At 36.2% G+C, this 17,060-nt stretch overlaps 1 protein-coding gene across 1 annotated transcript; it reads left to right on the plus strand.

The window, feature by feature from the left end:
- Window positions 1–1,239: 1,239 nt before the first annotated feature.
- Window positions 1,240–15,018, plus strand: LOC134854486 (uncharacterized). Its single transcript, XM_063870754.1, has 5 exons — window positions 1,240–2,525; window positions 11,994–12,155; window positions 12,521–12,626; window positions 13,066–13,284; window positions 13,747–15,018. Exons 1-5 carry the CDS (start codon window positions 2,292–2,294, stop codon window positions 14,661–14,663), a joined length of 1,638 nt encoding a protein of 545 aa, XP_063726824.1. The 5' UTR covers window positions 1,240–2,291; the 3' UTR covers window positions 14,664–15,018.
- The last annotated feature ends 2,042 nt before the right edge of the window (window positions 15,019–17,060 follow it).

The following is a 17,060-nucleotide window of genomic DNA, read 5'->3' on the forward strand; positions in this document are numbered from 1 at the left end:
TCCAAGAAAAAATTCAATTTTTTTTAGTTTTTTTAAACCATCCGCCACAAGCTATGTTAAGAACAAAGTAATAATTTTTGAAATTATGAAAGTACTAAATATACCAAAAAGCATGCCTTAAAGCAATTTGGAACGATTTCCAAGACGGTTCAAATCTCAGCCTACACGTTAATGGCACGAAATATATCGAGCCTTAAATGTCCCAAATTTGCTAAATTGAAAATTTTTAAACACTCATAACTTCACGAAAAACGAAAATCTCTCATTATCTCAGGTCAACTATCTTTTTAAATTTGAGCCCATGGCAACAATACCTTTCAAATGGTATAAGAAATTCCGTCGAAAATTGTTAGTTAAAAACCGAAATTTGTCTTGAGGAAAAAAAACCACCCGAGCACAAATATTCCGTCATTTTCTAATAAAATAGTCTGAAGAAAACGCAGTTGTGGTAGAAAAGCGATTTTCATGAAAACATGTTTAACTTCATTTGAGACAAATTTGAGTTAATGAGTCTGTTTTTCTAAATTGACCCAAGAATGTTGAAGTGCTCAACCTACCAGCAAAATTCAATTGAATTTCTACGGGCGCTGATAAAAGAGCTAATAACTGTTGTTAACTAATTACAACATGGCAACACCATAGCGTAAAATTAATATGCTAAATGAAGCATTTAGTATGCAGCGCGATAAAATTTGGGAGTAAAATATGTGCGGCGACTGAGCCACTTCAGATTATTATATTCTAGCCTTAACCCCCCCCCCCCCTCCCCCCCCCCCCAAAAAAATTGTAACTGCGTGTCCTTGATTATAACTCCCCATCCCCACCCCCACCCCAACTATCTCTGCGTTTATGGGTTTAGCTTCATGTAAATATAAAATTTATGAGTGGGAAAGTGGAGCTAAAATGTGGTTTCACTTGTAATCATTGTGTTTTGCCTCGTTTAATTTTCAATTTTAAGTATACGGCTTGATTTCCTCTCCTCGCTACGCATTAACATACTTATACGCCACCAAAAAAAAACAGAACTTAATATGCAAACGACACTAGGTCCGAAGAAACAGTTTACGTTTATGCAGGCAATATTATTTACTAGAAAACAAAGAGAGATTATTATTTTTTGTCTTTTTTGCTTAAAACGCGTAAAAAAACAATTGATTCCAATTGACAAATCCCACTCTAAAAAGGCTCCGGTTTTTTTGAGCATTTTACGCTTAGTTTTTGCTTTCATTTGCAAATGATGAATTGAAAAACATACACTGATGGTTATGTTATAGTCTTGTTGGTGAAAAATGCGTTAGTTTTCATTCGGTATGGTTTATGCTTTTAAAATCCTTGCATACAGAGCAAATATCTTTGAGTCTAATATGCACGTTCAAACGGCGAAAAAAATAGACACTCTTAAACTGTGGTTTTTCTGGCTGAATTGTCAATTGAAAATTTAATTCAACCAGAATGTGTTCATGAAATTACTCATTTATTTCGCACCGTTTGGCACAATTTTTATTTTTCACTTTAATGAGATCATTTTAAACCATTTTTATTTTACTGAGACAGAAACCAACAAAAGTTTACCATACAGGATTAATTTCTCTGGCTCACTTAGCTAACAAAACATACCAAATATGACAAACAGACTTTTGCCTTAGACATCAAAACTCAATTTATCTTTGTTCGTTCTGAACTTGTTTCAAACATTGTGCTTATTTGAACAACAATTAGTGCGAATCATCTTTAGTCAATGTTGATGACCTCCTAAAATAATTTCAGTTTGTCTCAAATTCAAGGCAGAAGTTTATCTCAAACAGCGAAGAACTTCTGCCGCAAAAAATAGTCGTAAAAAAGTTTTGGCAATCGTCAAAATTTTTGGATTATTTTCTGGATAAACGCACTAGGAAAATGGGGAGGTATTTATCAAATTGAATAAACAATTTAGTCGAGAAGACTCAAGTTTTTTGCGAACAGTTTACAAGATTTTTCATTTCGTTACCAGAAGGATATTTGCACAACAAGTTTCAACTTGAAACATTCTTTGTAACTTCGTGATTAAAATGCCGTATGAAAATAATCAAAAGTTTACTTAACCTGGCAGCAATAGCAAACTCTTTGATAACTTGCCGTGCCATTTTCATTATTTGAGTTGCCTTAACTGCCGTTCACAACTTATTCAGCTAATTTGTTCTCATTTCTTATCTTAAAATTTGCTTTAGGCAAATTTGAGCAAAGTAGCTTCATTTTTCCTTGATTCTAACTTGGTTATTTTTTGCTTAATTATGAAGCTATCACTAAAGTAGATGATAATGATTTCCATTACGTATTTTTTAATCAATTATTTGTTGATTTTTTCACACCTTTACTCGTATGTTTTCACTGTGGATGATATAGTTATTAATCAAAAACATGAGGAAGTCGCTACTTCAAAGAGGGAGGCCTATGCTGCTTTGTTCTATGGAGAAGACGAGGGGTTCTTGCTGGGCCTCCGAGTCCTCGGTCAGTCACTCAGGCAACGGGGATCCACTCGCGAAATGGTTAGGTTTCATCCAAGTTTCTTAATATAAAAACTTGAAAGAATTTGATCGATAAGAATTTGACAAATTTTGGTCCAAAAACCCATCCCATTCAATCTGCAGTTCATTTTGGTCCATTCAATTCTAATCTGTTACGCCAATCTACTGTAGGACTTGAAAGTTGCTCTACAATGAACATAATCAGTGTGTCATCAAATTAAGTGTTGTCGTTTGTTCCGATTTTTTGAAATTGAGGAGGAACTTGTATATTGGGTGTTTTAGTATTTTTTTTATGCTAACTTCTGTTTATATGCTATTTATGTTTTATATTATGTGCTAACTTTTTTTTTATTTTTAAAAAGTTTTTGTTTGATATTAGGTGCCATAAATTTTAACCGGATTACGTAGAGTGATACATCATATCAAAGTTCTTTTAGTTGTAATATGAACGACATTGTAAACTTTCCCGGTATCGAAAAAAAACGGTTTGAAGTTTTTGAGATTTTGTTAATTTCTTTCAAGTAAAGCTATCGAGTACGTTCGTTATTGTTCCGACTTTGGTACGAAAGTAACGGAATATTTGTGCTCGCGGTGGGTTTTTTTCTTCAGACAAATTTCGACTTTTTAACTAGCCATTTTTGACGGAACTTTTTTATATCATTCGAAAGGTATTGTTGTCCTGAGCTCAAACTTGAAAAGATATTTCACCTGTAATCATTTTTCGTAAAGTAACGGGGGTTTAAAGATTGCCATTTTGGCCAATTTTGGACAATTAACGCGTGATATATTTCGCGCTATTAACGCGCAAGCGGAGATTTAATCCGTCTTAGAAATCGTTCCAAATTGGTGACAAGAAGCTTATTTGCCATAATTGGTTTGTTACAAGGAGCAAAATCTATCCTTTTGTACTTTAAATGGCGTGTGGGGGGATGATTTTCATTAAAATTTTCAAATTTTAGAGAAAAAAAATTTTCATTTTGTTTTATTTCATTGAATTTTTTAATGTTAATAATGCTCCATAAACCTTAAAAGGCAGTCGGAACATTCAGGGTTTTGCCCTGATACGAGCTATCTTGTATGAATTTTAGTAACGAAAAGCAGTTTTGGATAAACGTAGATAAACGAAAAGCAGTAGATAAACGAAAAGCAGTTTTGGAAACTTCCTTTAGCGCTCATTGACATTTTTGCTTTTTTAGAAAAAACTTTTAATGTCAATGAGCGCTAAAGGAAGCTTTCAAAACTGCCTTTCGATTATCGAAATCAATTTCTCGAAAATCCGCCCCCCCCCCCCCCCCGAGAGAAAATCCTACATCCGCCCCTGGTTCCGACCATATACATAAAAGACTACAAAAAAGGTCGTCTCTTTTTTTCTTCAAATTAGTGTAGTTTTTGTACCTGGTGCGATAAAAACCATACAAACGCTTAAAAAAATTAATTAATTAGGCATAATCGACAACAGTTGTCTGAAAAAGTTAAAATCAAACAAAAATTTTTTAAAAATCAAAAAGTTAGCACAAAACTTTTGCTTTTTTGGAAAATTTTTAAGTTTTGTGCTAGCTTTTTTTATTTATTTTCAAAAAGTTTCTGTTTGATTTTAATTTTTTCAGACGACTTTTGTCGATTATGCCTAATTAATTAATTTTTTTATGCGTTTGTATAGTTTTTATCGCACCAGGTACAAAAACTACAGTAATTTGAAGAAAAAAAGAGACAATCTTTTTGTAGTCTTTTATGTATATGGTCGGAACCAGGGGCGGATTTAGGATTTTCTCGAGGGGGTTGATTTTCAAAAAATTTCGAAAATATTTTCGACTTTTGTTAGGTCGACCAAATTGATTTTCTGAGCTCTGCAAAATCACTATAAAAACCCCATTTTGACCAAATTTTCTGCGCCGCAGGCAAAATTTAAAAAAAAACAGGCCAAAAAGGCGCTTTTAGGCTATTTTTGGAAAATTGTTGGGCTCTTTTCCAGTTTCCCCCCTTTCAAATTCAATTTCAAAAAGCTTAATTAACGTTATCATAATGCAATGAAATTTGGCGTGGTGAACAAATCGACAACTGTGAACAGATTTGTTCTGCATACTTTACAGCGTAACATCACGCTTTTAGCCGTAATAACACGTAAAACAAACATAAAACTCGGTATTTTGAAAGGGGGGAACTGGAAAAGAGCCAATTGTTGACCAAAGAGTCGCGTTTTTTCGGCGCGAGCTCCCCCTCAAATTTAGTATATATTGGCGCCAAGAGCGCCTTTAGAAAAATGTTAGGGTCTGTCACCAAAAATGTATATCTCAAAATAGTACAAAGGGGGGGGGGACCCATTGGGTCGGCAGGGGGTCGAATTTTTGAGTGGTGGGGGGGATATCCTTGTTGTTGATTGGAATTTACAGTGCCCAGCGCTAAAAGGATTTCTTCCTGACTTGTGTCACTGATTCCAGTTTATACTGCATTTTGTAAGTCATGAATAGTTTGCCACTTTAAAACGTTCTTCTTATGGTATCTTATTTCAACCTGCGTCCCCCTGAGTTTTAACAGCCGTTTTTTGAGTCCTGGTAGATTGAAGGGTCATACTTGAGAAAGTAGAAGCTGAGCCAGTCTACATTTTTTCGTGAAGTAGTACTAAGATAGCGTCTAAGCAAAGATCAGCTATTTTATTTGTTCCAGATCAGCTTTATACTTGTTTCAAAGCTTTTTTTGTTCCGACTTTCGAAGAAAGTTCGGCACATTTTTGCTTGGTGTAGTTTTTGTTCCGACTTTCGAAGAAAGTGCGGAATATTCATGCTTGGTGTGGTTTTTTATTCAGTTATTTTTCGACTTGTTAAGTAAGCGTTTCTGACAGAACTTTTTTACCATTTGAGAGATATTGATTTCCTTAACTCAAATTTAAAAAGATATTTTCGCTGTGATCCTTTTTTTGTAAAATTACGGGCGTTTATAAATTGCAAGTTTGGCCAATAATGAAAGTGCAATATATTGCGTACTTAACACGCGTGAACCGCGAATTTGGGCGTTCCAAAATTAAGACCAGAAACTTAATCTTATTATAACAATATGAGACGCTAAACCCACCCTTACTTGTTTTACATAGCGAGTGGGGGATAAAATAAAATTAAGAAAATTGTTTTCTCAATTATTTGTCAATTATTCAACCAAAAAAAACATTATCAATTGTCCGGTAAGTGCAGTCGGAACAATCAGGGCTGTGCCCTGATATACGAGCAGTCTTGTTGTTCCGACTTTCGATACGAAAGTAACGGAATATTTGTGCTCGGGGTGGGTTTTTTTTTCTTCAGACAAATTTCGACTTTTTAACTAGCCATTTTTGACGGAATTTTTTTTTATCATTCAAAAGGTATTGTTGTCCTGAGCTCAAATTTGAAAAGATATTTCACCTGTGATCATTTTTCGTAAAGTTATGGGGGTTTAAAGATTGCCATTTTGGCCAATTTGGGACAATTAACGCGCGATATATTTCGCGCTATTAACGCGTAAGCGGAGAGTTAATCCGTCGTAAAATCGTTCCAAATTGGTGGAAAGAAGATTAATTGCCATAATTGATTTGTTACAAGGAGCTAAATCTATCTTTTTGTACTTTAAATGGCGTGTGGGGGGATGATTTTCATAAAAAATTTCAAATTAAAAAATTTTTGTTTTGTTTTATTACATTTAATTTTTTAATGTTATTACTGCTCCATAAAACCTTAAAAGGCAGTCGGAACATTCAGGGCTTCGCCCTGATACGAGCAGTCTTGTTTGATTTAAAATCAGACTCCGTTCTGTAAAACGTATTTGCGTATAATAGTTTTTGTAGACCAAGTGAACAATCTACCCCAATATACAATTTAGGAGGGAGATTGCTCACTTAGCTAAAAAAAAATTTCCAGCCAATCAAATTTAAACATAGTTCCCGCAGGCGTTTCAACTTGATGTTCACTTGGCCCATTAAGGGGAGAGGTTGTTCAAAAACAAGAACACTGAATTTCCTGAAATTTGATATACAATAACAAATACTATTCTAGGTTTACAGGCAGTATAGAAACTGAACATTTTTTGACAAAGACAATAGTTACTATTACTGCACAAAGACACATGATTTAAGAGAACTTAAGCGTTTTTCATGATAATTTTCCGAACGACACTTGGCTTGAGTCTTTCTATATTTCTATTACTTAATTTTCACCTGGTATTGCTTTCTTAGCGAAGTTACGGACAATTTAAAGGCTGCAAAATAGAGTAATAAATGTTTTGTTGTACAAAGAGAGTTTCCACTTATGTAGGTCGTGTGGTTTAAATTTTTTTCTAAAACAATGAAAAAGTAATCTTCTTTTCCTTGCTCAAATAAATCACAAAAGTAGGCGTTTCTAAGTGTTCAGCTGATTTTTCAATTGATGAACCAAAGTTTTGAACTAATTTTTGTGTTGGAGTTTTTAAAAATTGCTTACAATACCAGACTCTATACAATATAGAATTTTTACAAAGATTTTTTTTTTCAGTTATTTTTTGAAAATTTTGTCGACCTTTTTTTTCTCTTTCAAAACGATGGGGGATTTTGTGAGCTCCCCCAAAACACTAAAAGATCTTACAAGCAAGTGCAACTTGAAACTTGCCAAGCGACACCTAGATAAGTTTACTTATTTACATCAAAGACTTAGAAATTGCTATCCAATCCGCATCATAAAAGCCATTTTGTATCAATTGCTTGTGCATTTTTAGTCATTTTATATTTTCTTGGTTTTTGCTCAATTGTGTGCTGAATTCCAAGTTTCTAGGAGGGGTATCGAAAGTTCAAGGAGATTGCTGAACTGTGCCTTTTTTCTCTTTGGTCCTGTATAGCTTTGGGTTCATTTCTCAACCCAAGTTTTTCTAACAATGTCGCCATCTTAGCTTGAGTGAGTGCGTGCTGCGCGGTGTAGGTGGAAAAAACCAGGCAAGAACAGAAAATTGACTGTGGCAGGGATGAGAGAGGAGAGAGTGTGTATGAGAGAGAGAAGGAGAAAGAAAGAAAGAAAAAATTAAACCGAGCTCTGATAGGGTGGTGAGTGAATTCAACTGGCTTGATTCTTGAGAGCTCGCAATTTGTACTGGAGTGAGGGGGAGGGGGGGGGGGGTCTAGCTGACTTTATGCTGAACTAATTTTGTCTCTTTACTAATTATTATTTTGCTTTCTCGGCTTCCAAACTCAAACATGAATTTTATGATCTAACGAGTGGTTTTATATGAAGACCAAATATGTTTGCCATGGCCTCAAGTAGTCTGCATGTCAATTTTCATGACAATCGAACCAAGTGAACTGTAACTTCAAATATAAAAATTTGCAGGTGGGGGGAAAGGAAGGAAAAAGAGCCGCTTTCTCTGGTGTTGTCTTTTTCAATCTACTTGATTACTTTGATAGCAATAAAAAAAGTTGAACAAAGAAAATGAATATGCGGTACTTTTAACGATTAAACTCTACAAAGACTGCTCATATCAGGGCGAGGTTCTGATTGTTTTGACTGCTTTTTAAGGTAGATGGCGTAGTGTTAGTTTTTAGAAATGGTTGACTTTTAACAAAATGAAAAAAAAAGCCTTTTTGATTTTTTTTTGAAAATCGACCCCCCACTAGTTAAATCTCCTCTTACGCGTTAGCAACATGGAATATATCGCGCGTTAGTTGTCCCAATTTTGCCAAATTGGTATTCTTCAAACCCTCATAATTTTACAAAAAAAAAATCAGAGGTGAAATATCTTTTAACGTTGATCTCTGGACAACAATACTATTTAAATGATAATGAAAAACTTAGTTTAAAAATGCTAGTTGAAAAATCGAACCTTGTGTTGAAAAAAAAACTGCCCAGAGCACAAATGATCCGTTTTTTTTTTCGAAAATAGTTGGAATTAAAATGTCAAATTAGCCAGTCCAGCAAAGATTTGTTTTCTGTCATGTCTTTCTCTTTGATTTGTTGTCTTTTCTTGCTTAATGTCTTGTCCTTTTGCCTTTTGTTTCTGAATTAATTTATTTGGTAGTAATGTGAATGACAAGGAGATGAATCTGATTCAGACAGTGAATTTAATAGGCAGTTATGAGAGACAGTAAAGCAAACAAAGCAGAAGCAAGACATCCAAGTAGAATACAATTATGAGCCGCATTTTGAATCACTACTTATTACAGCGAAAATTCTTTTTTTTGTTCAGTTTGAGGGCAAGCAAGGTGTGTACAAATTATTCGCGTACTGCCTAATTTGTTCAATTACCCGCCAAAACGCCTTCATTCTGTTTGTTTTGCTCGTTATCAAGTTCACTGTTTCCATCGAACCCGTCTCCTTGTCATTCAATGACAGTTATTTTGGATTTTTTTTGCAATTTGACTGCTCATTTTTGATAGCTTCAAATCAGTTTTTCTCATTCGAGCGTACTGGCATAAAGAATTTCCCCTTGAAGTGGAATTTTAACATTAATGCTGCTATCAATTAATTTTTACGCTGCCAAGAACCAGAGAACGTTCATTGGCCAACAAGCATAAAATTTAACAAGACTGCTCGTATCAGGGCGAAGCCCTGAATGTTCCGACTGCCTTTTAAGGTTTATTGAGCAGCAGTAATACATTAAAAAAAATTAAATGAAATAAAATAAAATGAATTTTTTTTTTCTAAAATATGAAATTTTTTATGAAAATCATCACCCCACACGCCAAATAAAGTACACAAAGATAGTTTCGTTCCTTGTAACAAATCAATTATGGCAAATAAGCTTCGTTTAACCAATTTGGAACGATTTATAAGACGGATTAAATCTCGCTTACGCGTTAATAGCGCGAATTATATTGCGCGTTAATTGTCCCAAATTGGTCAAAATGACCAAAATGGCAATCTTTAAACCCTCATAACTTTACGAAAAATGATCACAGGTGAAATATCTTTTCAAATTTAAGCTCAAGACAAGCATACCTTTTGAATGATATATATAATAAAAATTTCGTCAAAAATGGCTTGTTAAAAAGTCGAAACTTGTCTGAAGAAAAAAAAAACCCACCCCGAGCACAAATATTCCGTTACTTTCGTATCGAAAGTGGGAACAAAAATACGTAAAACTGATTGGCTAAAAAAGGCGAAGTTATGAGGTATTTATTTAAAGTTGCTAAGAAAACCCTACAAATGCTGGAGAAACAAATTATGGCAACTAGACAACCTGATAACGGAAAAATTAAGTTAAGTGCAGTGACTATCATCATAGTATATTCCGCAGCTTAATATCCAATCAGTTTTTTTTGCGATTTGTAAGATGACAGCGGTTTGAGTTCCATACAATTTTGCGTGACTCTCAAAATTGTCCAAATTTCATGATATGATTCGAAGCTTCACTCATCATTTTTTCCAAAATTTTTTTATCTTGCAGATAATTTAACCTAAAAATTGTTTTTTGATATAATCAATTTGGAGTCTTGTGTATTTACTGGTATAGTTAGTTTGAAAAATTCCATTAAAACCCTAGTCTGAAGTAAGTTTTCAATAGCACAATAGTTTTACTGTTGCAACTTCTGTATGGTCAAACACTTCCAATTGTCTTCAAAATTGTTGTTTTCACGTGCAGAATGAAACAGTTTCATGCTCAACGGCTGTCTTCGGTAAACTTAAAAATACTTTGAGGAAAAAAATAAACAGAACCAAGTTTTGTTTATTTTTTCCTCAGTAAATTTCTAACTAAATTTCTTCAAATCGAATGGGTTATCGAATTTTTTTTCTTAAAAAAATCAGCTTGACAAAGTTAAAAAGTCGTCTGCTTGCTGGCCTACCGTTCTGCTAGGCTGCTACTTACATCTAGTTTGTCTTCTTATAGCTTGTTTGTTTTCTGAACGCTAAATGCGATGAACCCACTTCAAAAAAAAACTACAAAAAATTGATAAAACTTTCTCGATGTTTACTGCGAAATGTTTTTCGTTTCTTACAAAGTTTTTTTTGCTCGTCTTGCAAATTAGCTTTTAGGTTTTGTGCATAATTTTTTTTTGCTTTAAAACAACTTGGTTTTTCTGCTGCGAAGAATATTCTGAGGGAATGGCCCAATTAGCATACCGGTCGCAATGCATACTCAAAATGTTAATCAAAACGTTCAGCTTACCATACTCAAATTGATTTGAGTTCTTTGTTCCAAAGGAGTGAAAAAATGTAAATAAGCAATTTAACCAAATTGAAATACAGCCTTTGCTGCATTTCAAGCTACACTCAGCCCAACAATTTTTTTGGATGTCTTGCAAAAAAGATTCATAATATTTCGATGATTCGAATTACTAAAAGGTGAAAAAAACATCGTAAAAACTGCTTGTGAATTACTTCGAAAGATTAACATGTCGCAAGAAAATTAAAAAAAAATACTTGAAAAAATATGATTGTAACTAAAAATTGTAAGCTAAGCGGCTGGTATGCTAGGTGACACAGTCTTTGTCCTGAATAGAAAAGTATTCCGTTAGATAGATTTTGCTTCCAAAATTATCAAGCTCCAAAATTGTTCTTCAACGTTTTCATGTAAATTTTTTGTTTATTCTTGTTGTAATTAGGCAAAACTCAATATGCTTTCGGTGATTTTTTGATTTTTTGTTCGATAAATATTACTTTTAAAGTGTTAACTAGCAGTATTTTGATTGTTGATTTCCTGTGGCAGGCGTTTTCGGGGGGAGGGGGAATGTTCCCATAATTAGTTTAAGATCAATAATCGAATATTTCTAATGATTCTTATTCTCTCTAATCATCCATCATTTTTAATTTCCATTGAAACAGAAACACAAGCTTTCTGCCAACATTAGACGTTAAATTTTAGGGTGGAATAATTATTGGGATGTTCATGTGTTTATTGAAGCGATAAATTGATTCCCATTTCCGCCCAAGCAGGGATGTTTTCTCTGCTAAAATTGCCATTTTTGCTTATGTTTTCCATGCGCAGAGCTGAACACTTTTTTAAAGGTTTCCTGTTTAATTCTAAAATTTTGTATCGATTCTTGGAATTAAGTTTCGGTAGGGCATCATTTTCCGTGTATCGGCATGAGTTGTCTTGAAGTCAAAAACCGTCGAGAAAATACATTCGTGGTCAACTAAGTTTCAACCCCTTTTTTCGAAAATTGACTGCAACGAAAATCTTACTTTATATTTCTGGCTCCCCTGCATGGAAAAAAATAGTTTCCAGTGCTTCTAAATCCATTAGTTGATGCTACTCGAGATCTGCTATGATGCGTGCTTGGTTCCTGAGTTGGGCTTTTCTAAGCCGCAAGCCCAGAAAAACCAAGAAGTTACATGTGTGTCAAGGGAAGCAACAGCGGCTAGCCGCAGTGAGCTGAGAATTTCGGATATTTACAATGCTTCGTTGTTGTTTTTTTTTCGTTTCGGGTAAAACAGGGGCTGATCTAGAATCTCGATTCTGATTGGTTGAAACAGTATTTGTCTAAATACTGCTATGTAACCGGTTGTCTAAATACTGCTATGTAACCGCTGAGCTGGAATTGAATGTGGTGTTTTGTTTGTTCAGGTCGCCTTGTGTCTGCCAGACGTGTCGAATGAGGTGAGGTTCCTGTTGGCCAGAGAGGGCTGGACCATCTACCCTGTGAACCCGGACGACATCAACTACGAGGGACCCTACAAGGGACACGTGGCTAAACTACTAGTACTCACACTCACCCAATACAAAAAGGTAACATACCCCCTCCCCCCTCTGAGAAACACGTACCCGCTCCCTTCGTTCTTAACATAGTGCTTTCTTTTTTCGGAGAAACACTTAACCGTTACGCGAACAAAGGTGCGCCCTATACACACCAAATAGTTATTTATTTCAAATGTTTTCTAGTTGGTACCAAAAAAATTGTGCGTTGAACTATTTTGGCGTCGAGAAGCCTAACTTATACTCAAATAAACATGCATGGATACTGAATCGACTTTTCCGACTTGAGAATGCGTAAGAAGTCATACTGAAAGTCAAACTGAAGTCAAGTCTCGAGTTGCTCGGATGAACAATTTGTGGATGAATAAAATAAGTGAGTGGTGTGTGTTTGTGTGCAGATAGTGCTGATAGACACAGATGTGATCGGGTACGAGGGGGCAGATGACATCTTCAACTGTGGCAGCTACTGTGCCACCATGCGACACAGCAACATATTCAACTCGGGTGAATAATTTGTCAGCTGAGAAATTTTTCGAAGCCTCTCGCGGTATTGTCGAAAATTAAAAAAAAAGGTGGAAAACCCGTTTTTTGGGAGCAATTTTTGGTTTGAGAAGTTCGGCAAAGCTAGTAATCAAAGCTAGTATATAATCAGGGGCTGATCTAGGATTTTCTCGAGGGGGTGGATTTTTGAAAAATTTTCGAAAATTTTGAGGATTTTTTAGGTCGACCAAAATGATTTTTCCGAGCTCTCCCAAAGCTTTAAAAAGACCCTGTTTCAGGCCAAAAAAAGTCCGTCACCAAAAAAATGGATATGCAAAAAAGTTCAAAGGGGTGAACCTTTGGGTCGGCAGGGTGTCGAATCCGCCCTGTATATAATAGAATAAGGATTCCCAATGATTCTCAGATGTAATGTTTCATCTGAATCAATTCAAATTGGTTCCAGGAGTGATGGTGTTAACTCCTAGCCAGACTCACTTCCACAACATCATCAAGATGCTGGAGACCTGGGACCCCCTGGACCACAGTCACAAGGGGGGAGACCAGGACATCCTCAACGTCTACTTCAGCCCCATTACCCTCGCCCTCTCCTACAACAAGACAGACCCCAACTACAAACCCCCCACATACGCACAACTCCCATTCGAGTACAACATGGACGCAGGTATTGTGCCAACAGCTATGATGAAAAATAATTGGAGCGTCTCAATATCATCTGCACTAGAATGGAGTTAAAAATTATCATTTGGAGGGCAGTTGTTAAAGCGGCGCTCCTTGAAGGCGTAAAGCCTATTTGAAAAGTTCTTGATTGAAAAGTTACGTTTGAGGCATGGCGAATTGGGAAAAATTGGATAGTTTTTTTGGAAATGGATCGTTTTCTTACCTGTCATAACTAGCAACACTCATAACTAGCATCATTGAAGTGCAGGTCTGAAAGTCTCACAGGTTTCTAACGTTCTCCATTCTTAAGCTTTTGAAGAAGTCAAGGACGCTCAAAAAAAGTTTCACTTGTTTTTATTTTCTAACAATTTTTCAAAAATAAAGTTCGAATTTTTAGTACTTTTGTTTGAAATAAATTTAGTTTTATATAGACGTCATATGGGAGGTTACTTGTTGTGTTTTTTAGGGATGTATTACCTCCGGAGTTCCTGGCTGATTCCCAGAAAGGACTTCCGATTTCTCCACTACACCTTTGGACCCATCCGACCCTGGCAGTGGCTCAGCTACCCTCTATTCGACCTCAACCATGAGTGGCAGGACATCCGGTTCCAGCTACGAGACCCCACCAAGGAAATGTTCACGTCATTCTTTCGCTACTTGCCTTTCTACGCGGTGCTCTTCCTCTTCGTAATTCGAGTCACAACTTTCCAATCTTTTCACAGACATCTAGCATCCACTGTCCATTCCTTACTCTCATTGTCCTCCAGCGAACCCTTGCGCTGCAGTAGCGGAACTATCATGTGCGTCTGTAAAAACGTCTTCTCAATGACCGTTTATGTTTTCCCAATTTATTTTCGCTTCTGCAAAATGCTGACATTTATTTCTGTTTTAATGTGCGTCCCCATTTCGATTTACATGGTTCCAATGCACGTTCGGCCTTTAGTAGGATGGCTAATGTTCACCTTTTCGTTTACAGTTTTGATTGCTCATATTTTTGAGTTCACGTTTTGGTTTTGCCATTATGGCTGTTATGGGTCCATGCACGGGGGAGCCACCCGCGAATGTCCCCCTGTTTCTAACTCTGGGGGGAGGAGACACACACTTAGACAATCAAATCACCGCCAATATCTACACAGCGCTCATTTGAAGTTCGTCTTAATCACTTTTTTCTATGTTTTACTGGGTCTTGCTATTGTAATTAATGTCGGAAGTTTCGCAAGCCGAGTTAAAACTGCGGTGCTCATTGGACTATTCTATCTTGGATTTCTCTATTATTCGATCGATTCTTTAGTAGGATTATATACGCATTACACTCTTCCAAGCAACAACTCGCACCATGTTTCGAAAAGAAGTGAAGACAGCTCTCCTATTTTGGAACCTTGAAAATCGTCGCAAAGTCGGATCAAATTTTATTCTGTAACTAGGTGAGTTCTGATTCGGCTGCTTATACTTTGTACAAAGATGCACACCTGTTTTGTGGCGTGAACAATCGCATAACGCAAAAACTTGATGAAATTTTTGTCTGACCGAAAGTGCTTTTAGAAGAAAAGTAATCATGACAGACTGCTTTTAGCGAAGTGCTCCTTACAACTTCATATCCTATGTTATCTATCTATATCACGTGATTTTATCTCTAGCATTGTTGTACTTTTCACTACTTGCGCATTTTAACTTCAGGTTCCTTTATTATCGTTTAAATTACCATTTGTAGAATCCTGAAATTCAATTTTGCTGAAAATGTTTCAAATTGAGTTTACAATTGCGCAAAGCTGCCGAAACACGCTGAGATGACGCAAAGATCCGATGCCCGCTCAGTAAAAGTTCAGTTTACCGGAATCTCTGGTCAAACTAATCAAAAACATATAGAAACACACTCAGTTTAACAGGCTGCTGTATAAATAGCACGAGAAATTTATGATCACCGCTATCTCAAAAAAAAATCGATTCCAAAATTTTCCCAATTTTTTTTTGAAATTTTAACCAATTTTTCAAGGTAGCACTAACCTGTGTTGAGGTCAGACTACTCCATGGTCAGGCAGATTATTTAAAGCAATTAATCTGGCGGAAATCAATTTGTTAAGATTGATCAAATTCAGACAAGATAAGCTAGTGATCACAAACTATTTAATTAGTCAGTAATTATTAACTGGTTTTTTTGTGATACTTAGTCTGCTGTCATTCCTTGTCATTTTCTGAACTCATTCTCCAACAATCACAACCTGTTCTCAATCCTCAATTAAAACGTCAGGGAAAATCTCAGTCTTCATATCCCCAGCCCTTTAAATCCTAGTTGCTCAAACTCAGAGCTTTAACACGTGCTTGAAGAACCAGTTATTACCACATTAACTTCAAAAATGTGTTTAAGCAAAAATTTTTGAAAAGTTTTTGTTGGAATCTTACACAATATCATCCCACTAGCGAAGATTACCCATGGAAGTCGAGCAACCCCAATCCCAATCTCTAATCGGAAACGGCCTACTCTAGCGAAATTGGCCACTGCTGGAGGTAACCTTTTTTAATGTATTGGAGAATCGTATTTTAATCCATTTAAAGAGGCGGTTGTTGATTCTTTGAACCACACGGTCACTTTTGAAAATGGACATATTTTAGCCGGAAAGAAGAAATCATCGCCTCCCCAGAAGTCAACCAGAGCCAACCCTCAGAAAAAGACGACCAGCGGGGAGTTGACTGGCGGAAACCCGACGCTCATACAAACGACCACAAGTTCGTCGGCAGAAGTTATCGTCATTCCGGATTCCCCTCAGAAATCTTCTCAAGACAGCAGTCTTCCTGGACCATCATCCTTCGGATCCGCTCTAGCGATTATTGCTGGACAGCACACCAGAGGAAACGCATCCTGTTGCCACCCAGCGCAGATCTACAATCAGCCCGCCTGCTTTCTTGTGCTGGTCACCTTCTGATTTCCTCATTCTCCTCGCGAAATCGGGGTACCTTCAGACATCGCGGAAGTCTCCCGCCGGGAAATCACCCATCATAGTCGCAGGGCAAGATTCCGGGAGCGAAATATCGTCGACAATAGATCAGGACGTACAACAAGCTTTAAAAGAATTTGACGCCAAAAACATTTAAAACTCATTGAACTCATTAAAACTCTATTTTCCAATTTCTTTTTTTTACAATTTATAGAGTTTGTAGACTTAATTTTGCCTAATTTAGCACTAATTAGATACGTGCTAAGTATGTTTCAAATCGACCATCGGTCGATCATTCACTTTTTAGGTTTGCTTTAGATTAAGACTTTCGTAATTCATTCTTAATCATTTTATTCTCTCAAATTCTTAGTCGATCAATTTGAAGCGTCGATCAATCGCCTTGTACCATTTTCGGGCAACAATGATTTTGTTTGATCTCACGTAATATTTACTGATAATTTTGTCTTAGAGCGCGACAGTTTGTTTTTATTGATTCCACAAACTGTTAGCGGATTCCGCAGATTGTAAGTGAGATATCCAGCACTAACCAGCTTGAACAATGGCTAGCTAGAACAACAAATGCGGAAATTACGAACAAACACTTAACCATTGTCTGTGGAATCCACAAACAAATCTTAAACCATTACTTAACTAAACTCGTGGATATACCCTTCTGGATTTTAAACATTTGATTGAAAACGGCCAATTTGATTTTTCAGTTTTGTTCGATAATTTTTTAATGCTAATTCAAGCTCCACGGTATCGTCTCCATTTTTTCCTCTATCTTGACAATCACCTGGACGACAGCGTGTACCGTGGTGTTGATGATCATTTTCTCGAGCATCCC

This window comes from Symsagittifera roscoffensis, chromosome 9 (genome assembly GCF_963678635.1).
Source record: "Symsagittifera roscoffensis chromosome 9, txSymRosc1.1, whole genome shotgun sequence".
NCBI classification, from domain to species: domain Eukaryota; kingdom Metazoa; phylum Xenacoelomorpha; order Acoela; family Convolutidae; genus Symsagittifera; species Symsagittifera roscoffensis.

What these genes read in the sequence shown, in the direction of transcription:
- LOC134854486 (XM_063870754.1), top strand. Translation starts at nt 2,292, where the DNA reads ATGATAATGATTTCCATTACGTATTTTTTAATCAATTATTTGTTGATT. An exon ending in GGGGATCCACTCGCGAAATG is followed by an intron (nt 2,526 to 11,993) that starts GTTAGGTTTCAT and finishes TTGTTTGTTCAG; the next exon opens with GTCGCCTTGTGTCTGCCAGA. An exon ending in CAGCAACATATTCAACTCGG is followed by an intron (nt 12,627 to 13,065) that starts GTGAATAATTTG and finishes AATTGGTTCCAG; the next exon opens with GAGTGATGGTGTTAACTCCT.